Source organism: Ixodes scapularis, unplaced genomic scaffold (genome assembly GCF_016920785.2).
Source record: "Ixodes scapularis isolate PalLabHiFi unplaced genomic scaffold, ASM1692078v2 PGA_scaffold8__174_contigs__length_109621045, whole genome shotgun sequence".
Classification (NCBI taxonomy): Eukaryota; Metazoa; Arthropoda; class Arachnida; order Ixodida; family Ixodidae; genus Ixodes; species Ixodes scapularis.
Genome location: NW_024609883.1, coordinates 25,383,955 through 25,403,300, shown reverse-complemented (window position 1 = coordinate 25,403,300; position 19,346 = coordinate 25,383,955). Strand labels below are relative to the sequence as shown.

Genomic DNA, 19,346 nt, shown 5'->3' with positions numbered 1-19,346 from the left:
GATGTCGTCGTCGATAGAGTTGGTCGCCAGCGGCTCTCAGTCAAAATAACCAGCTTTTAACATATATGAATACCAATCAATCCCATTGCTGCTGCAATCAGTGTCAAAGACGTCAGGAACTCCAGCGATGCCGTACACGTAATCGTCCCGAACAGCATGCTCGAAACACGGAAGGTAAATGAGAAGGCCGAACCTCGAGACACCCAGAGAGTCAGTGAGTGCGTGCCATCGGACACCGCGCTTTGGGCAGAAGACATCCCAAACCCAACAATTACGGCGGTCTTTTTTAAATTAATCGTATCCAAGGTCGCACATAGAAATCCATTTACTCACAAACTGTCTCACCATATTCGAAACAATTTAGCATAAACAAACGCTACCATATAAAGACTTGAAACTTATGTGTGTTCTTGTCGTGAGGTTACAGCTCACGAGACAAGGAAAAAACGAGAAGCCCACAAAGAGACAAACACAAGCGTTGGCTTACAACTCCTTTAAATTCTTGTTCTACTTCTACTTCCTCTTCACGAATCTAGTTTAAATGCCAGATTTTGTTACAAATGAAAACAAAGAAAAAAAAATATCTTTTTGCAATCTATTGCGATCGTCGCGCTCAACATTATAATTATTTTTCAGACAGTGGTGGGAATCGGCTACTGACCCAATCATCTTCTAGGTGCGCGATAATATCTGCCTTTAGTATTTCTCTGGTGATCTGGTTCTTAGTCCTAGCTATGACAATACAGTAGAAGGGTGGTGAGCTGGGCTAGTTGGTAAGCAATATACATGGTTAAAGTCAGCGAGCAACGTGAGGAAACTGTAGAAGAATACAGGAGACAGGATAGACGCTGAAATCACAACTCAATATTTCATCTACAAGAGAAGAAAGAAGATGACATACAAACTAACAGGCACGTGCTCATGGCATAACTCCAGGGCGCGGGGCAAGGGCTTTAGCGCATCGAAGCGTTTAAAACAAAACTTTCATTTCAGATAGAGTAACAGAAGGACGGCTTACACAGTGCTCAACAAGACCTTGTTAATATACGCGTCGTATATTTCTCTGGAGAGTTTTTGCTTATATAGTCCTATGATAGTGGTGCTGGCTAGATTTGGAGTACATGTGCAGGCTTGACAGTGCAGAGGGAAGTTACTCCCCACCGTCGACCTGATAAACAGGTTATGTTCACGTAGCCAATCTTTAATACACCTTCCTGTCTGTCCCACGTACGTTCTACCACATGTTAAGGCAATACCGTATACCACGCGCGGGGTACAGGGCACAAACTGTATACCATGCTTCTTTTTATATTTATTTTGAGATAATTAGTGCAAATTCAAGTTAACATTAGAACAAATCTGGTCCATTTTTTTAGGTGATGAAAAAACAACTGGAACTTGAAATCTTTGGGCGACTTCTTTTAAGTTGTGCGATACCTTGTGCAGGTATAGAACCACTACCACCTGTTTTTATCGACATTACGCGTACTACCTTTTTCTGCCTTTAGCTGATTTTTTTTTTTTTAACCAAGGCTCGCACAACCTCATTTAACACCTGCCACAGGAAGCTGGATGATTGGAGTCTGCCAGTATTCAAGATATTGCAAAAATTCAGTTTTAAAAGCACGACCCAGAAGGTGGTCGGTCTAAACATGCAAACTTCAAGGCTATATGTACTTAATAACTAAAAAAACACAAAGAAAAAAAAAAAACATTTTTTTAAGAAGCTTATTTTTCATTATTGGTTCATTGCTAGCATTGCACATATACAAAAATGCCGCGGACCATGTACAGCAGTGGACTATACAAGGTTTTCTATTTATCTAGATCATTCCCTGTTACAAGACGTGAAGGACTTTACGAATTACAGAGTGTATATTAATGGTGACTTATGTAAGATACAAGGACCTTTCTGAGCTAATATAGCAGGCATTTGCCAAGATGTGCTGTGTGTGATAATCTTTACGTTCAGATTGGACACTAAGTACGGACAATGCACTGCGTCCAGACTATACAAGAAAATATTTTTTCTTCAGTTAAAATCGGCCTTTGCGGATCGCACACCGGGTCCGGTAAATACGGTGTATATTGTTTTAATTGAGAAAATTACAGATCATTTCTGGTTCATCCTCTTGCGTTCCCACCGAGAGGCAGAGACGCGCATTAGTGCATATGTTAGCAGACCTACAATATTGAGGGAATCCAAATTCAAAGAAGTTTTTTGAAGGCCACGCTCAAAAATCGTTTTTTACTTATAATATTTTTTTTTACAAATTTTGCTTGTCTGTTGTCTGAATTCTAGACTATATATCGGCTTCGGGTGTTCATTCTTAAACCAACCACCTTTAATGAGATTGATATTTTTTTTGAAATTTCAGTGTTTTGCTATATGTTCAATGTTCGTTTTCTTTAGGAAACACACTGACACATTTTTATAAAAATATTTTTATCTGTTTGTTTTCTCACTGACATATAAGTTCTAAGTTGTCATATGGTAGCGTGTTTTTGAAAATAAGAAAAATGATTATAATTTTTTTGGAAGGACCCGCGTGCATCCTAGGAAACACTCAAAAATTTGAAAATCAAAACCAATTCCATAACTTAAAGGTATATTGACCTACTAAAACGCTGTTCAATTTCAGTCTCGTTTCACACCTGTCTAAAAAACATTGTTTTATAAACCCTGGAGCTTATTTTCCAGAAAATTCAAGGTGTTGTAAACAAATTGTTATTCCTAAATGCCTGGATATTAAACGCCTTGATCATTTGGCGCGGAATGACCAGGCTCCAGTCGTTCACCCCGAGACAGCGACTGCAGCAACTTTTTCTATGCTCCAGGGTCACGAACTAGCCTCAGAATGGTGTGTTGGCGGAGATAGCTTTCTTTATTAGTTCATATACAAAATAAAGAGTAAATAAACCGGCGAACGGGCTGACGTTACACATATTTGAAAAAAAAAAAGACGGAGACGAAGAACGAAGGCAATGGCAAACAAATGACGCCTCAGATGGAGCTACCGAACTTTATCGGTACAACCGAACATATATCATCACTTACACACACATTCCCGGAACGCTTTATTCCAATTATTCCCTTAAATAAAAGGGCTCAATATCCTGAACAAGGACGTAAGCAGCGAACATATCAATGGGAAAGTTGCTTCGTAGAAATAGATTTTGAAAGGCTCTAACCTGTGCTCTGGCTGTCCTGGATCAAACGTTCCTTCGTCGACATGATGCTTTAGCTTCGATTTGTTGGGAAAGTACAAGGCTAAATCTGTCGCCAGAATGCAGTGTTTAATGTAGCTGAGGACCTGCAAGATAAAAAGGAAACATATAATTGTGAGGTTTTGTGAGTGAGCTGCCACTTGAAGAGGTGACAAATTCAAGCTTACATACGCCCACGATTGTGCTACTAGCTTTATGAGGACTTCTTTTCCCATGCAAGCAGGTAGTTCAGTATTATGCTTCGCGTTCACGCAACTACGTATCGCTAGTTGTATAATTCCTCTAAGGCATAATATTTGGCTTAGTGGCTCGCTGCGTACTAGATGCCCTAATCATGAGTATTTTGCTCTGACTCAAAAAAGTGAAGGTGACAGATGATACCGAGCAGCCTGAAAACGCTGACTCTACCTGACATCTGTCATTGTGGCCAATCTGCGGAGCTAGGACCTTACATTCTTACTAATTATTATAGGTGTTTATTCGCAAGTAATCGTGCAATTTACAACGTTGAGAACTGTGTTAGTTGGTATTCCTTATACATAGTATGGTTTAGACAGCAAAAAGAACTCGAACGGAGAGGAAGTAGCAAGCAACGCAAGGGTCGACTTTGTGGGAGCCACTGGTTTCCCTCCCCCGAGAAGGCGGAAGCCGCGGACGTTCCGGCCAGAGTTGTCTGGCTTCGAGCCGGCTCGTTCTGTATCGTGTCGGAGAGAGCACACCAACATGCTGGCTTACTCTCTCGCACTGCTCCGCGCGTCTCCCCGATTTCGGGGGAATAGCGAGATCTCGAGGGAGAGTCGGGCCTGGCCCCCGAGTGGACGGCCGTGTGGTCAGGGAGTCTTGGATTGGACTCCGGGCGACGGGTCGAGTCGCGGCGTACGAGCTCGTCCGACCAACGATGATTCGACGCTAGCGTTCTCCCTGGCTCTGACAGTCGGAGTCCCCTCCTTCTAGTGGACGTCCGTCTGCCGAGAGTTCTGGGTAGCGACGTGAGTTCGGCCCACCGGCGACGACTCTGCTCGCAATTACCCCTTTGGCTCTCAGGTATTCGAGCGCTGCGGGCACTCTGTGAATACGGCTTGCTCGACCGCAGTGTCTTGTTGGGGACCCCTGGTACTCAATAAACGCTGTTGGATACCGGGATCATCGTTGTTGGCATGGCGTTGGCCGAACCCGGCGCGGCGACCGCCCTCGCTGGTAGCCGTCGGCCGCGAGATGGGACGGACATCGAATTTCCCTTTGAGCAGCGATCGCCGGACGTAAAGGTAGGCAACCCTTTGTTCCCTACAACTTGCAACAGAACGTATATTAACAAACACGCATAAGACCTATAGAAACTAGGTAAAACACATGCGCGACTGCATCACCCAGTCGATACAGTGTATGCCCCCTCATGGAAAGTAAACATTTTATCTCTGTTTAGATAAGAGAGAGAGAGAAATAAAAATATATATATATATATATTATTTCCGTTTTGCGAGAAGGAATATACACCGATGCGATTGGGCGGTGGAGCGCCGCATGTGTTACCTACCATGTGTTTCCATAGCTCTTGTCTACTTTTTATCTGTTTCAAGTAATGAACCTTTAGTTGCGAGTCGGCTCTTGTTCTGTGTTGCTTGCTCCTTCCCTTACGCCCATAAATTTCTTTTTGCGTTGTTTAAATCATACTTTGTAGTTGGGATAATGGCCGAGCTATAAGATGGGCTACGTAAGGGAGCTACCGATGAAAAGTTTGAGCTATCATTATTAGTTATTGCAACAAAGGCAAAAATTTGACATTCTAACCAACAACTATTATGTGTTTTCGTAATCTATTCCACCCTTTCATCATTCTAATGTAAAAAAGGAAACTATCATAAATCCTAAATATTGGCATGTCGTAATTAGTTTACGATCATACGTATTTGTATTATCGCAAAACGGTCACAGACAAATTTAGAATGAATTCTCAAAAAATGATTTGTCAAATGAGATAAACTAACAGTGGAGAGATACCGTCAGCAATATTGCTTCAAAATGAAACGAGAATTAGGCAATATATTTGTCACCTGGTCGGTCACCTTTAACAATATTCTCGCCAGAACGGTGTAATCAGTCTCTGTAAATGACGAGGAAACGCGAAATATGCCGGTTTAAGTTTGGAACTCACAGAGTTGCATATTTGTCAATCACGAGCAAGGTTTATGCCCATGCGATTGGCATCCTGCAAAGACCACATAAGCGGGATGATACGCTTTCAACAAGCACGCACTGACGAGTTGCTATAACCGTACGTACTAATCTTAAATGTGAAGAGTTTCACATTAACTGGCTGCTAATAAGAGTAGCGTCATTTAACTCTAGGGCAAGCCAACCAAAACACTATATTCGCGCCTCAGAAAAAAAAATAATTCTTAGTGGTTTGGTTGAAGAGGGTGACAATACCTGTTTGTAGTCCTCGGACGAAAGGTTCTTGAGGATGTTGTGACCAGATTGCTGTGAAAACAGAGTTCACACATTCATGTGTAATCATGTTCTTTCATTACTAGAACATTAAAAAGGGCTTAACGCAGACAAAACAATTTGTGATAACATGTATCAATGGTGTGGAGACGCACAATTAGCTGTATCGTGCCTTGATTACACGTGTCTCTACAATATGCATTGAAGAGATACCTGCGGAAACGAATGGATATCAAGAGACTCGTTGCCACCGCGACGAACTATCGAGTTTCTGAATTAAATAGTTTTTAGTAGATACTCTTTCAAGACACACAAAAGCTTAAGTACTCCCTAATCATATTCTGTCCAAACTAAAAGATTCATCCATTAAAGGGCGACGCACACTTTCTGCTTTCCACTTTTGCCCGCTTCCTCCTTTCCTATATCCTCTCCACTTTTTACCTCACCCCAACTTGGTTCCCCTCGCATCCTTGGAGGGGGGAGCATAAGGGTATTCTCTTCCCGGCAGAAAATCGAGGTTGCACGTCGGCTTTTAAGTGGAAACACGATGTATGTTTCTTTTTACAATATTATGACCATGAGACGAAAAATAAATATGCTTAGTCTAAATGCCCAGTGCACATTAAACTAGGTCTTGGATGGTGCTGCAATCTTTCCTTACAATGTGGCAGATATAAGGGAACATGTAATAAAATTAAGCGCAGCTGAACCTGAATCAAATGTTCTGAGGTACGCTGATTCCTGGAATCACATATGCGGAGTCAGAGAGTAAGCGTAGAACCGCTATTGAGCAAGACAAGCAATTCACTCAAATCGCGTAGTCAAAGTGGGTGCATTAGAACATCGATGCGATATCCTTTGATAATAGCGCTTTGTGATATCCGGCAAAATGAGGAGTAAATAGTGCTAATAGCCAAAGTACATATTTCTCTACATTCTTAACCTTCTTGCGATTGGTATGTTAATGTCTTGCTGTTTTCAGAATTTCAGAAGGCAATTCAATTGTCGTCTTTTGTTTACCAAGTACTTGTATTGTTAAATTTTTTATTTATAAAAAGAAACGTCAAATTTAAAACACAGAGTGGTGTTGCATTTAAACAGTTATTTAGCCATTTTGTCATATGCAGCATACCTGTAAGATCTGGACAGTTTGGTTGAAGTGGTGGTGTTCCAAGGTCGATGTGCTGTACATACTGGCAAGCGGAGATGCAGAGTTGATCAGGAACTGGTTCGTCTTACCGCGATGGTCAAGGTCGTGGCAGAGGCAGGACACGAACAATGCCAGCTCCTAGAAGGGACAGGGCGTGCACAGACAGTGTTGACACGAAGCGTTTGTCATCGAGTGTACACTGTTAGAGAATATTTCAATTGCATAGACTTATCAGGTAGTATCACGTATCACATTTTATAGCAGAAATTTTTACTTTACGACGAAGAAATGTTACTCCTTCTCGTTGTCGAGCTTTCCCAAAATGAATCAACCACGCTTTAAGTTGGATTAATCAAGTCTCATTTGATATGGTTATTTCTTAAGCTCTAGAGAGTTTGAATCTGTTAATTTATAGACCTTTCAATATCAGTAGTTACCAGACTGGCAGACGGAGGGCGCTGACGCTTCGGCACCACTAGGTGGCACAGCTTGGTTGGTTTCGGTTATGGCTCGCTTGCGGTTGTGTAGTTTTACCTTAATTTTGTGACGAAAATGTGTATCTTGCGTTAAACAACCGACGATGCTGTGGTACTGGGCCCCTTTCAAGAACTCCAAAGAGATTTCGAGCCTAAACTTGGCACTTTTTTACAAACAGTCATGTTTTTAGATTTTAGTCATGTTCGGTGTTCCGCCAGGTTCGGCCGCAAAACGACTGAACTGATGCAGGTGGAGGAGTACTATTGTCTGCAACCATGGAAGCTTTGCAGCGATGAGGTGGCTCATGTTTTTCGTCTTGCCGCAGCTCCTGTGCGTGTCAGCGCGTGCGTCCCCATCCAGCCGGCGACACATGACGGCGCAGCTTTGCTCCGGTTTACGGGCCGCGAGCTACCATCCGCCACGCGCTCGTCGACCACAGTGTTTCCTGCTGGGATCAAGGTCACAGAGCACCTCGCTCGTGCTATGCCATCCACAGCGACACCAACGGAAGCGCCTACAAAGGGACCCCCCGGCTATAGCGCGGCAGGGAGCATGGAAGCTTTGCAGCGATGAGGTGGCTCATGTTTTTCGTCTTGCCGCAGGTTAGTAGTCGTAAACCTTACCACTGTTTTAGGTCGAATTATGTTTGCCTAGTTGTGCTTCCATGCCCCGGAGCTTTCATTGAATCTTTTAGAGCGTGTATTGAATCTTTTAGAGCTTTGTTGCTTTTGTTGTCTGGGGATGTAGAGAAGAACCCAGGCCCTATGAGCAAGCAACAAGAGGATGAATTCCTTGCGCTTGTGCAGACTTTCGCGAAACTTCAGAGTAGCCTTGCTCGTCTGCAACAAGAGGTAAACCTACTAACACAGAAAAATATACAAAGCGAAAAATCTGCTTCCGCTCTAGAAGAACGCGTTAACAACCTAACAACTGAACTCTACTTACTGAAGCAGAAGGAAATCGGCAGCGTCATACCTACCGAACCTCAGCTTACCACAGCTCTAAACGAACTTTCGCAGCTGAAAACTCGTTGTGACGACACGGAGGGCCAGATCCCGTCGTAACAACCTTCTATTTTCTGGCGTCACTGACACCGATAGGGGAACGTGGGCCCAGTCCGAGGGCTTGGTAACCGGCGTGTGTTCCAGAAACCTAGGCATGAATATTGAATCAAGCGAAATTGAAAGTGCGCATCGCTTGGGAACGTTCAATCCACAGAAATGTCGCCCTATAATTGTGAAGTTCTCATCATTTAAGGATAAGGAGTACTATCTTTCGTCGGCATTTAAGCTCAAAGGGACACGTGTAGCCATCAGTGAAGATTTTCCCATTTCTGCCCGACTTGCGCGCCGTCACCTTCTTGAATGTGCCAAGCCTAAAGGCACGAATTACAAGCTGCGTCACGATAAGCTGTTTTTAGATAATAAGTGTTATGTATATGACGCCGCTCTTGGTGGCAGTGAAGGAAAAAAGTGCATAGCAATGCCAGCGTTCATTTCGTTTTTCATCACCCAATCAACCTGCAAAACGCCGCGATATCTGTAACAAACCTTCTTATCATTCTATTTTATTTACTAATATGAGAAGCTTGATACCAAAAAGAGATGATGTGATTTCCTTGGTTGACGCATGCAACGCAGATTTCCTTGTGCTTACCGAGACGTGGCTAAGCCCCGATATATCAGATACTGAACTTTTTTCTTTGTGTCCAAACTTTCGTGTGTATAGGTGTGATAGATCCGCTAGGAGGGGGGCAGGTGTGCTTTTAGCTATAAAAAATAAAATTCCGTCCCAGGTTATACCGATTGTTACCGACTTGGAAGTTGTATGTGTGTACGTCGCTACGACGCCCCCCGTAATAATGGCTGTGTGCTATAGACCGCCAGATAGCGATAAAGAATTTGTTAACAAGCTATATAATTGTCTTTTTGAAATCACAACTAAATACCCTAACCCCTTTGTTAAGGGCCGCCCACACTAGCGAGAAAACGCGTGTGGCACGCCGATCGCGGGAAGACGCGTCCCGCATCCTGAAGACCATACTAGATAGAGTTCTGACGCCGCGAATGTCACGTGACAGGACAGGAGGCCTCGCGCACTCTTGAAGCATTCGAGCGAACGCATGATTTCCCGCAAGATCTCGAGGATTCTCGAGGCAATCGAGCGGACGAGAGATGCTTTTGCTCGCCGAAGAGAAACGCGTTTTCAACGCGATCGGCGCGCCGCGCGCGTTTTCTCGCAAGTGCGGGCTGTCAACACTAAGGCTTCTTGGAACGCCTAGTACGAATGCGATAGGGCTTATAAATCAGCAATAAATCACGCCAAAACCAAATTCTATAGTATCGAACTCCCCAAAATACTAACCACGAAACCAAAGAAGTTTTGGAACATAATCAATCCGGCACTTTCATTTCCTTTGCAATTTGTAGATGACGACGGACTTCCACTTTCTGATAAACACGGCACTCTTGCTATTAACAATTTCTTCTGCTCCATCTTGACTAAGGAGGACTTACTAAATATTCCTGATTCGTGCCAATCCACTCACCCTCTCGTGGATCCTATCGTTATTGACCGTAATGGAGTACTTAAGGCTATAGATCAACTAAAGTTGTCCTCCAGCTCCGCAGATGACCAAATTAACTCTAAGGTATTAATAAACACTAAACCCATTTCTTCCACTTTCCTCTGCAACATATTCTCTCAATCTCTTAAACTCTGTGAAGTACCATCAGATTGGAAAGTTGCTAACATCATACCCGTTCATAAAACAGGCGATCGCCAACAAATCAGCAACTATCGTCCCATCTCGCTCACCAGCGTTTCATGCAAACTCTTGGAGCACATTCTCTATTTTAACATAATAAACTTTCTAGACTCTCATAACCTCCTTTTCAAGCACCAGCACGGATTTCGCAAGTCCTACTCATGCGAAACTCAGCTAACAGCATTTCTAACTGACGTTTACTCAAATTTCGATTCCAATGTTCAAACCGACGCCATCCTCATTGACTTCTCCAAAGCATTTGACAGGGTCCCTCATCAACGTCTTTTAATGAAACTAAGAAATATTAATCTTCACCCTTCAGTAGTCAATTGGATTTCTGAATTCCTTACTAATCGCACTCAGTACACTTCTATTAACAATATCAAATCTACCACAAGCATAGTAACGTCTGGAGTCCCTCAGGGAAGCGTTCTTGGCCCCCTTCTTTTTTTAATCTACATTAATAATCTCCACCATGGCATCACTTCTGAAGTACGTTTGTTCGCCGATAACTGTGTCATATATAAACCCATTCATTCACGCCACGATCAGCTAACCTTGCAAAATGATCTCCAACTTATAATTCAGTGGTGTCATAAATGGCAAATGGCTTTAAACTATAATAAATGTAAATCGCTATCTTTTTCCCGCAGTTCACATGTTCTATCCTCCTCTTACCACCTTTCTGGCATCCCAGTAACTGCTTGTTCATCGTACAAATATCTAGGAATTCATCTGACATCTGACCTGTCATGGACCACTCATATAACAACTGTCATCGCCGATGCTAACCGCACTCTCGGATTTCTTCGCCGTAACCTCAGACAAGCTACATCCCCCGTAAAACAACTAGCTTATACTACCTTGATCAGAACTAAACTAGAATTTGCTTCTTCCATATGGTCACCGTGGCAGGCATACCTAACTAACAACCTGGAATCCGTTCAAAGCAGGGCCCTCCGTTTTATTTATTCCGACTATTCCCCTTACGCAAGCATATCAGGACTTCGCCAATCAGCTAACCTGGACACTCTTTCTCATCGCCGCAGGGTGTCTCGTCTTTCTCTTCTTCATCGGATCTTTTATTACAAAAGTCATCTCAGACAAAGTTTGTTATCACCTTCTTACCGCATTTTCCCTCGTCTCGACCATTCTTGTAAACTCCGTCCGATTTCATCGCCAACCGTCACTCACCAAATGTCTACTTTACCATTGGCCATTGACGACTGGAACTCACTGCCTTACGTAATTGTTTTCTTATCTGATTCTAAGAAATTTTCTTCAGCCATTAGCTTATTTTTTTTTTACCCACAACTAGATAAATAGTTTTGTTACTTGTTTTTTTTTTAAGTGTTCACTTTCTTGTATAATGCCCCCAGGGCCTTCAAGGAATAATAAATGATGATGATGATGATAGCCGCTGACGATTGTTTTCTCAAAAGTGAAGTAATAAAAAGACGACTGAATTGATTCATCGTAAAATATTAAGTCAACAACCTGATTAACAATGCGCTGAATCGTGGACAACAGATGAACTCGCAAGTCCATGTGTTCTCCTCTCAGCGTTTAATTTTGGGAGGACATCAACTTTTCATGAAGGTCGCCGACTGGAAAATTTCCGCTATATTGACGCATGGAACTTAAAAATAGCAATATTTCCTGTACTTGTTTTTGTTTTTTTTTATTTGAAAGCTAAGGATTTTAGATATTTTGCGATGGTTCATCATAGGCAGCGTAGGAAATGCTTTAAAAATAGGTTCTGCTATAAGATTCATTAACATAATTTCGAAACGTTGACCTGAGGAAGTGAAGTGTTTGTTATACGGCCATTTTCTCACGGCTTGGTCACGATGTGAAATAAGTGACAGACATGTCAAGTGAGGTCTGACATCTTTTGTTACGCAAGATTTGCAAAATGACATTAAGAGGTTGAAGAGAAATTTCCTCCGTATTGGTTAGTTGAAGCCTAATGCTAGCTACCACTTCATGAATCTTTTCAGGTAGATTTTATTTGTTTGAACAAGTGCACTTATATATATATATATATATATATATATATATATATATATATTAGTACAAGTATGATCGTTCACCAGGTAGGCAGCGCCATTACCCTTAATTCAGTTCTTCTGCCTAATGCAGGTTTCGAGTTGTGCTAAGTTTCTCTTTTGTCGGAAGGCAGCTGTGTATTGAGACATCGTTGTGTTGTCCCTTTTTTTCTTTTTCTTAGTTGTTTTTATATATTTTAAGATTTTAGTTTTTAAGTATAAGCATGTTCTTTAAATTTATAAATAAACCGATCTAGCGAATATTTTTCTACCGAAAAAAATATCTTCCCCTTATAATCCTAAGCAACTGTTTCCGGTTTGTTCTGAACAGAGAGCACGATGCTTTCCAGAAACACACAGAGTGGCTTACTGTGATGATTCTATTTATCGCGTCTTAAGATCCTAAATGCACGACCATAAATTTACCTTGCGCTTCCTATTGCGAATGTTCCGCCACTATGACTATGGAAACCCGCATAAGTAGTTGACTTTTCAACTCTCGTGCTCTCGCGTGTGGAATTCAATCGGTGTATTTGGAACGATCCAAAATAGGTCGCTTATCGCGCCTTAAGTGGCGTAGATGCGAGCGTGCGCTATCGCATCCAAGCAGATGTCAACAAAATACGCCCTAAGTCTATTCCAGATACACCCATTAAATTCTTCACTAAAGTCATCTACATACTCAATGTGCACCAGTAGTAAGGATGATTCCTCTGCCTCATCTAGCCTTCCCACACGTAACCGGTACGCCGACGATGTCAAAAGTCAGAACGTGTTATAAAATCAACTGCAGAAGTGATGCACATTATCGTGGTGGTGACATGAAATTAGGCAGTCTAAGCACCGGACGACGCTTTACGCGACGAAAAAAACACGAACACAATGCCTTCGCCAAGGCACGGAGGGGAAAGCGAAGCGACGAGTGCAGACAACTTATGGCGGCAGCGTCACGTGATTTACAAACGGCACCGCCCATGAGACGAAGGTTAGAAAAGTCTATTTGATCCATATTTAGGGGCCGTACGGTGCTCTTGCTGATTATAAATAAATACATAAAAATGTCCAGTACATCCGGGATTGCGCTTTTCTGCACACCAGGATCTATAGTATTTCTGTCTTGTGCGATTTGGAAGACTAACACTATCTAAAACGCCTAGGACACATGTCACCAACTTCACGAGCAAAACTGTCCCCATTGTTGTTGATATAAAAATCTTGGTGCTAAAAAAACTTGATCTAAAAAAACTCCATAAAACACGCGATCGTAGAATAAGTTTTTCTCAGATATTTCTTTAAAAAAAGTTCTAACCGCATTTAGGTGAAGAATGTCACGAATGACAGAAGCAGAAATGGCAAAAATCCCGTTTCAAAATGAAAGTTTAAAGAAGCGAACTTGTTCGGGCGGCGATTTGCCGAGCGTAACAACAAGCGAGAGCGATATGACTCGACAAGGCGACGCCCAGCTTATGCAGTGTGATTCGGCATCTCGAAAATTCAGCCCAAAAGGTTCAAGCGTCCAGCGTTGGAGGTTAGAATGAACAGGAACTTTAAAAAAAAGAAAAGGACGAAAGGATAAGAGTTACGCCCCGAGTAAGAATAAGCGCGAATCTTCTAGAAGTTCGTGACCGAGTATTACCTGCTACAGTCGGTGACAACGTTTCTTGGCATTTCCGGGGAGAGGAGGAGCGCCCGCGCACAGCTTTATTCAGCGCTCAAAATGAGGGAGGGAACGCGTGCCTGTACCTTCCACTGCATTGCCAACAAAAGTTGTTACCGAGTATAGGCCCCGCGAGCGGCATTATCAACCCATTAAAAAGCGCATCGTCCCGGTGCAACGCCAAAGGAAAACAAAATGGTTATTAAAAAAAAGTCAAAGCCGTTTACAAATCCCTGTAACGACGAATGGACTTCTTCCAAAACCGACGCGCCCTATCGCGGCGAAATACCACGCAGTGCACTCTGGGAACTAGTTGGCCATTTAGTTTCGGTTTCGACTGAGCAGCTTCATCTCATGCTATCACGCTACGACCGAACGCGCTGCTTGCGTTTTCGATTATCTGACTTTTCACGAACGTACAATACGCTCATTATCGAGCAATACAAAACAAAGACCGGGGCACTTTCCTTGGTTCCCGATACACCGGATATTGTGCGTGCGTATGCGAACGTAGTAAGTCGTGGCTTAGTCACCTCACCCGACGAGTGCATCTTTGAGCTCAATGTCAGTTCTCCCGTCCAGTACCAGTGAACTACAACTGAAATTTGTTCGCCTGGAGCCTTACACGACGGAGGCCATAACAAGCGTCTCCTACTCCTCGCTAAGCCTTTTTGGACGAGCTTTTACTGACTCCCGAGGTCTGCGCCGGGAACGGTGTATCTGAAATTATCTCCGCATACTCAGGCAGGAAGAAAGCAAACAAATAACAAATATTATGGCCATTAGCAACCGTCAAATGCGCTTTGAATTCGTTCGAGCACTTCTGTGAAGAATGTCGCACCGTGCGCCGGACGGGCGTGAACCCCAATGCGGTGCGCATAGGGGTTCATGCCCGTCTGACGCATTTCCGGCGAACGGTGCGACATTCTTCACACAAGTGCTCGACTTTTGCATTCTTAAAACGGTCTGTATGCGCGAATTTGCCTATATGATTGCAGGATAACTTTATGCGCATACGCGATACTCAGGCACATTAAGAAAAACAGTAATTGCAAAAAGTAACATTTTGCTACGAAACAAACAAACTTCTTGATCAACAACACTAATGTAAAGGCGCGAGCTCGATGCATGCATACTTATTGTTTGCTACAGCTTGTTGATTCGTACACAAGCAAGATCCCCGAGCTTCGCAGCGTCGAGACACCCAGCACTGGGTGTCTCGACATACCTCGATTGGAACGCTAACAGGAAGGCTCAAGAACAAAAATACAACAATCATGTGTTAAGACAAGCTATACGTCTCGGGCTTGTGCTAAAGCTTCGAGGTCTGACCATTTAGGTTAGTTTAGAGACCACAAATGACGCTCTCGGGACCAGAAAACAATCTCTTGTCGACGTGTCGATCAAAACCGAAACCATGCCACCCTCCTCCCTGGCCAACTAGTTCCCAGGGTGCAACGCGCGCCGTGTTGCATGCAGGGCTTTATGGAAATAGTCTATTGGAGCGCAGCTCTTGAGGAGGAGGAGTGAAGGGTACTGAGGGGAGGGTAGACCCCTCCCCCTTCTCCTCCTCCTCCCCTCATTCTTTAATATGCTCCGGGGGGGGGGGGGTGTCACGTGACTTCGGGGAGGGGGTCACGTGACCTCGGGGAGGCGTGACCTGGGGGTGACCTCAAGGCCACGTGACCCCAAAGGTGACCCCCACGTGACCTTGGGGGTCACGTGACCTCGGGGGGTCACGTGACCTCAGAGGGGTCACGTGACCTCAGAGGGGTCACGTGACCTGGGGGTCACGTGGGGTCACGTGACCTTGAGATGACCTTGGAAGGGGTCACGTGACCTTGGGGTCACGTGACCTCGGGGGTCACGTGACCTTGGGGAGGCGACTACGTGACCTCGGGGGTCACGTGACCTCAGAGGGGTCACGTGACTTGGGGGTCACGTGACCTTCAAAGGGTCACGTGGGGTCATCTTGGGGTCACGTGACCTTGAGATGACCTTGGAAGGGGTCACGTGACCTCGAGGGGTCACGTGGGGTCACGTGACCTTGAGATGACCTTGGGAGGGGTCACGTGACCTTGGGGGTCACGTGACCTTGGGATGACCTTGGTTACGCCGACGCCGACGGCGACGGCGACGCCAACGGCGACGCCGACGGCGACGCCGCTCAAGCCGGGAACGGGCCCTAAGAGCTGCGCTCTAAAATACCGCGAGGCGAATTAAACATGCAGTGTCACAGTTCTAACGCGCGTAGAACGGGTTAAGTCGAACGACGTGGACCACTTCAGGTCGTGCCTGGCGACGTCTTGATGGTCGGGTTCCGTCGGGGAGCGCTTTGTAGTTCAGGTTTCCAAGGCGAAGAATGTCCTTTTAGGGTACGAAGTAGCGTTTTAATAATTTCTCGCTGAGGCCGCGCCGGCGAATGAGCATCCACACCCATACCCTGTCTTCGAAATAGAGTTCCATGTCGCGATGACGGAGGTTGTACCGGCCAGCGTCGAGACGCTGTTGGTCTTTATCTGAAAGCGGGCTAGCGGCGCGCCTTTTCTGCCCATTGGGCGACCAGCTGGGCGTTGACGGTGCCGTCGTCCGTCCGGTCGTGGGCCAGCATGGCTTCGAAAATCGTCGTCCAACAGCTGAAAATGTGCAATCCCAGTGGTATTTTGAATTGCACTGTTGTAAGCAAACGTAACGTAGGTCGACACCTCATCCCACGTGTTGTTTTCCACCCGTTGGTCCGCGGGTGGTATGCCATGGTTCGACGGTGGTCAGTGTGACTCATGCAAATCATCTTTTGTGTCAGCTGCGCCAAGAACGATACGGCTCGGTCCGTAATCAGGACTTCGGTAGTTCCGTGTCGGAAGACTATTGAGCCGTTCGAAATACGCAAAAGATATGGTCCGCGCCGAAGTATTTTAGTGGAGCAAGATCTTCCGGGGAAGTAATATGGTCTCAGCGCACTGGCAGTAACCCTCTCACTCGGAAGCGAGCGCGCGTATATATACTGTGACAGGATGGCGCGAAACGGACGGTGCGCATACGTTCTCGAACGCGAGGAGTCTACACTCATAGGGAGCGTTTTAACGCCGTAGGCGCGCTGACTGTTAAAGGGATTGTCCGGTCGAAGCCGGAAGTACTTAAGGTCTTGCGCTCGTTACGTCGAGGGAGTTTTCTTATGGGTTATAGGCAAACGTTATTTTTATTTTGATATATGATCTCCCGTTTTTATTAAACCTTTCATGAGCCTATGTACGAAACTGCGCCCCGAATTTTGCCAGTGTCAATGGCTGACATCCGTAGGTGCTGCGTGACGTCACAAAACGCAAAGGTTTGTCAGATGGTCGGGACAACAAGCGTTGGTCAATGGATGTCTTGTATTTCGTTTCGAATTATATAGTCTCCTAGGCAGTACCCTACTGAAATACGGTTCTTTTAATGCAGGTCCCAAGAATGTGCAAAAAAAGTCACGCCTTTTAGCAGGATACTACTCGCAGACAGCCATAAGCTTCGAGCAAACGTATGCCGTTTCGCGCAAACACAAGCTTGCAAAGCAAAGAATGCAGATTTCGCCTCTGAAGCTGCACCTAGGTAGACGAAGCGGCATCTGGGTACACATTTCGGCGGATCCACTGGATCGGTAATGAGGCTGCGGGTTATTCCCTCAGAGGCAATGTCCGCGGGTCGAAGGCAAACAGCGAACCGTTCATTTGCATGTCGTCACTTAACTTGGACGAGCTTGGTGAATCGTAGTCACGCTCCATTTTCACACGCGGGTCAAATAGATATCGGGCTGCACTGGTGCTAAATACAACTTCTGGTACCATTTCGAGATGGCCTAGCTGTTGGTTTCGGTTTCGCTGCATAATCAAGGTCTGTTCGATTCGGCCAGGAAGTTCTGAACTATAGTCGATTATAAGTCAAGAAGGTAGCGGCAAATGCCCCTCAAAGGGAATCTTTGCATTTCGACGATAGGTTCGCGGCATCGGGATGATTTTGCGTCGGAAGTCACTGGCGCAGCGCGCGGTCGGTATACCGGTCACCTCGAAGAAGGCTTGACGGTAGAGCCTTGGCCAAGACAGTCATCGACCGTAACATTGGCGTCGAACCACGAAAAAAAATTTCCCAGGCCCGTTAGTGGGCGTCCACAGATACCAGCGGACAAAGCATGCAGTATTATGCTCAGCAACGGGAACATGCGAGTGCCAACGCACTAAATCCCAGACCCCTGCATTGTATCGGAGTCGTCAATATGCATCCAAGTAAGAATATCAGGCTGAAGTTGAGCTAGTTGGTACATAATTTAGGTAAATGGTCAGCTAGAACGATAGGGACAAAACACAGACAGAGAGAAACAGAGACATACGCACCGCTGACTATCAACTAAGACTTTATATTTCTTCTTCATCACTTCGACCCAAAGATTCACACCTAAAGTAATGCCAATGAATCATCTTATACCCCATTCACACGACCAGCATAAAAGTACCTTTAGCATAGGTCCCTTTGCAATCGGCGAATCAGCCAGCGCTGGTAGATCGCGAGCACATGCCACGCGCCGAGGATCGCGAACTGATTCGCCGCTGGTCATAAAGGTCCCTTAGCTAAAGGGACCTTTAGGCTCGTGTGACATACCACCGCACGCAGGAAGTCAGTGAGAAGGCGTTGTTGGCAGTTTTTCGGCAGTTTTTCGGAGCTGTTGCACCGTCGCAAGGACACGCCATGCGGGTGACAAAGATACTCCGGTCAAAAATGTGGCGCCAACAACGCCTCCTCACTGACTTCCTGCGTGCTAAGTGCCCAAATCACAACGTGCTCAGAAACCAACTGGCGATGGCGAGGTATTCCACAGAAAGCCTGTGGAAATCCTGGTTTCTTCCTGCCCTGAAGCGACATCTCGCCCTGCGGAAAGAAGAACACGCCAAAAGGTGGCCACTCCAGACACTTGGTGATGTCCATCTCTCAGAAAGGACAACATGCATTCTCGAACAAGGACCGAAGTATGCTGCACCACCACAGGTAGAGACGGTAGACAAGGTTGCCCTTGTTCGCATTATTGCGTCCCGAGCTCACGAAGAGCAGAAATCACAAATTATCACGGAAGGCATTGAGTGCTTCGCAAGCCAAATGTGTCCGGCACGTCCAGGCTTGGGCTTTGGCAGCGCTGTACAAGAACTACGAAGTAAAGATCTCCGGCTTTGTGTCTCAGATAAGGAAGGAGGTTTTGTAGTCCTTGATGCTGGGACCTATGGAGAGAAGGCCAACGCTGCCGCAGAAAAAAACTTCATCCAGGTTGATGGGAAACGAAGCCAAAAAGCGAAGCTTGCCGCTAAGCGGCTGCTTGAAGATCACAATCTAACCAGCCTGGGCACCAAAGTGAAAGCTACGAAAAGCGGACACCTAGAAGTTTCCTTCTCGGCCAAAACACATAAGGTAGGGGTACCGTTTCGTGCCATTGTCTCCGAGAGGAAAACCTGGCAAGCTCATGTGTAAACCTATCTTGCAAAGCACCTGTCCCAGGTGCATTGCCATGACCCGTACAGAATTTCTTACTCAGAAGAGCTTATTGCCTATCTT

General features: G+C 45.1%; 1 protein-coding gene across 3 annotated transcripts in view; it reads right to left on the bottom strand.

Annotated features, from left to right (window-relative positions):
• Positions 1-19,346, bottom strand: part of LOC8038857 (probable 3',5'-cyclic phosphodiesterase pde-5) — a 263,816-nt gene that overhangs the window by 9,522 nt on the left and 234,948 nt on the right. For all 3 annotated transcript variants that reach the window (XM_040213028.2, XM_040213026.2, XM_040213027.3), the window contains exons 19-21: positions 6,806-6,961; positions 5,656-5,706; positions 3,193-3,314 (exon numbers count right to left, since the gene is read on the bottom strand). In XM_040213028.2, coding sequence (XP_040068962.1) covers positions 3,193-3,314; positions 5,656-5,706; positions 6,806-6,961 — 329 coding nt within the window. The remainder of the gene's footprint in view (positions 1-3,192; positions 3,315-5,655; positions 5,707-6,805; positions 6,962-19,346) is intronic.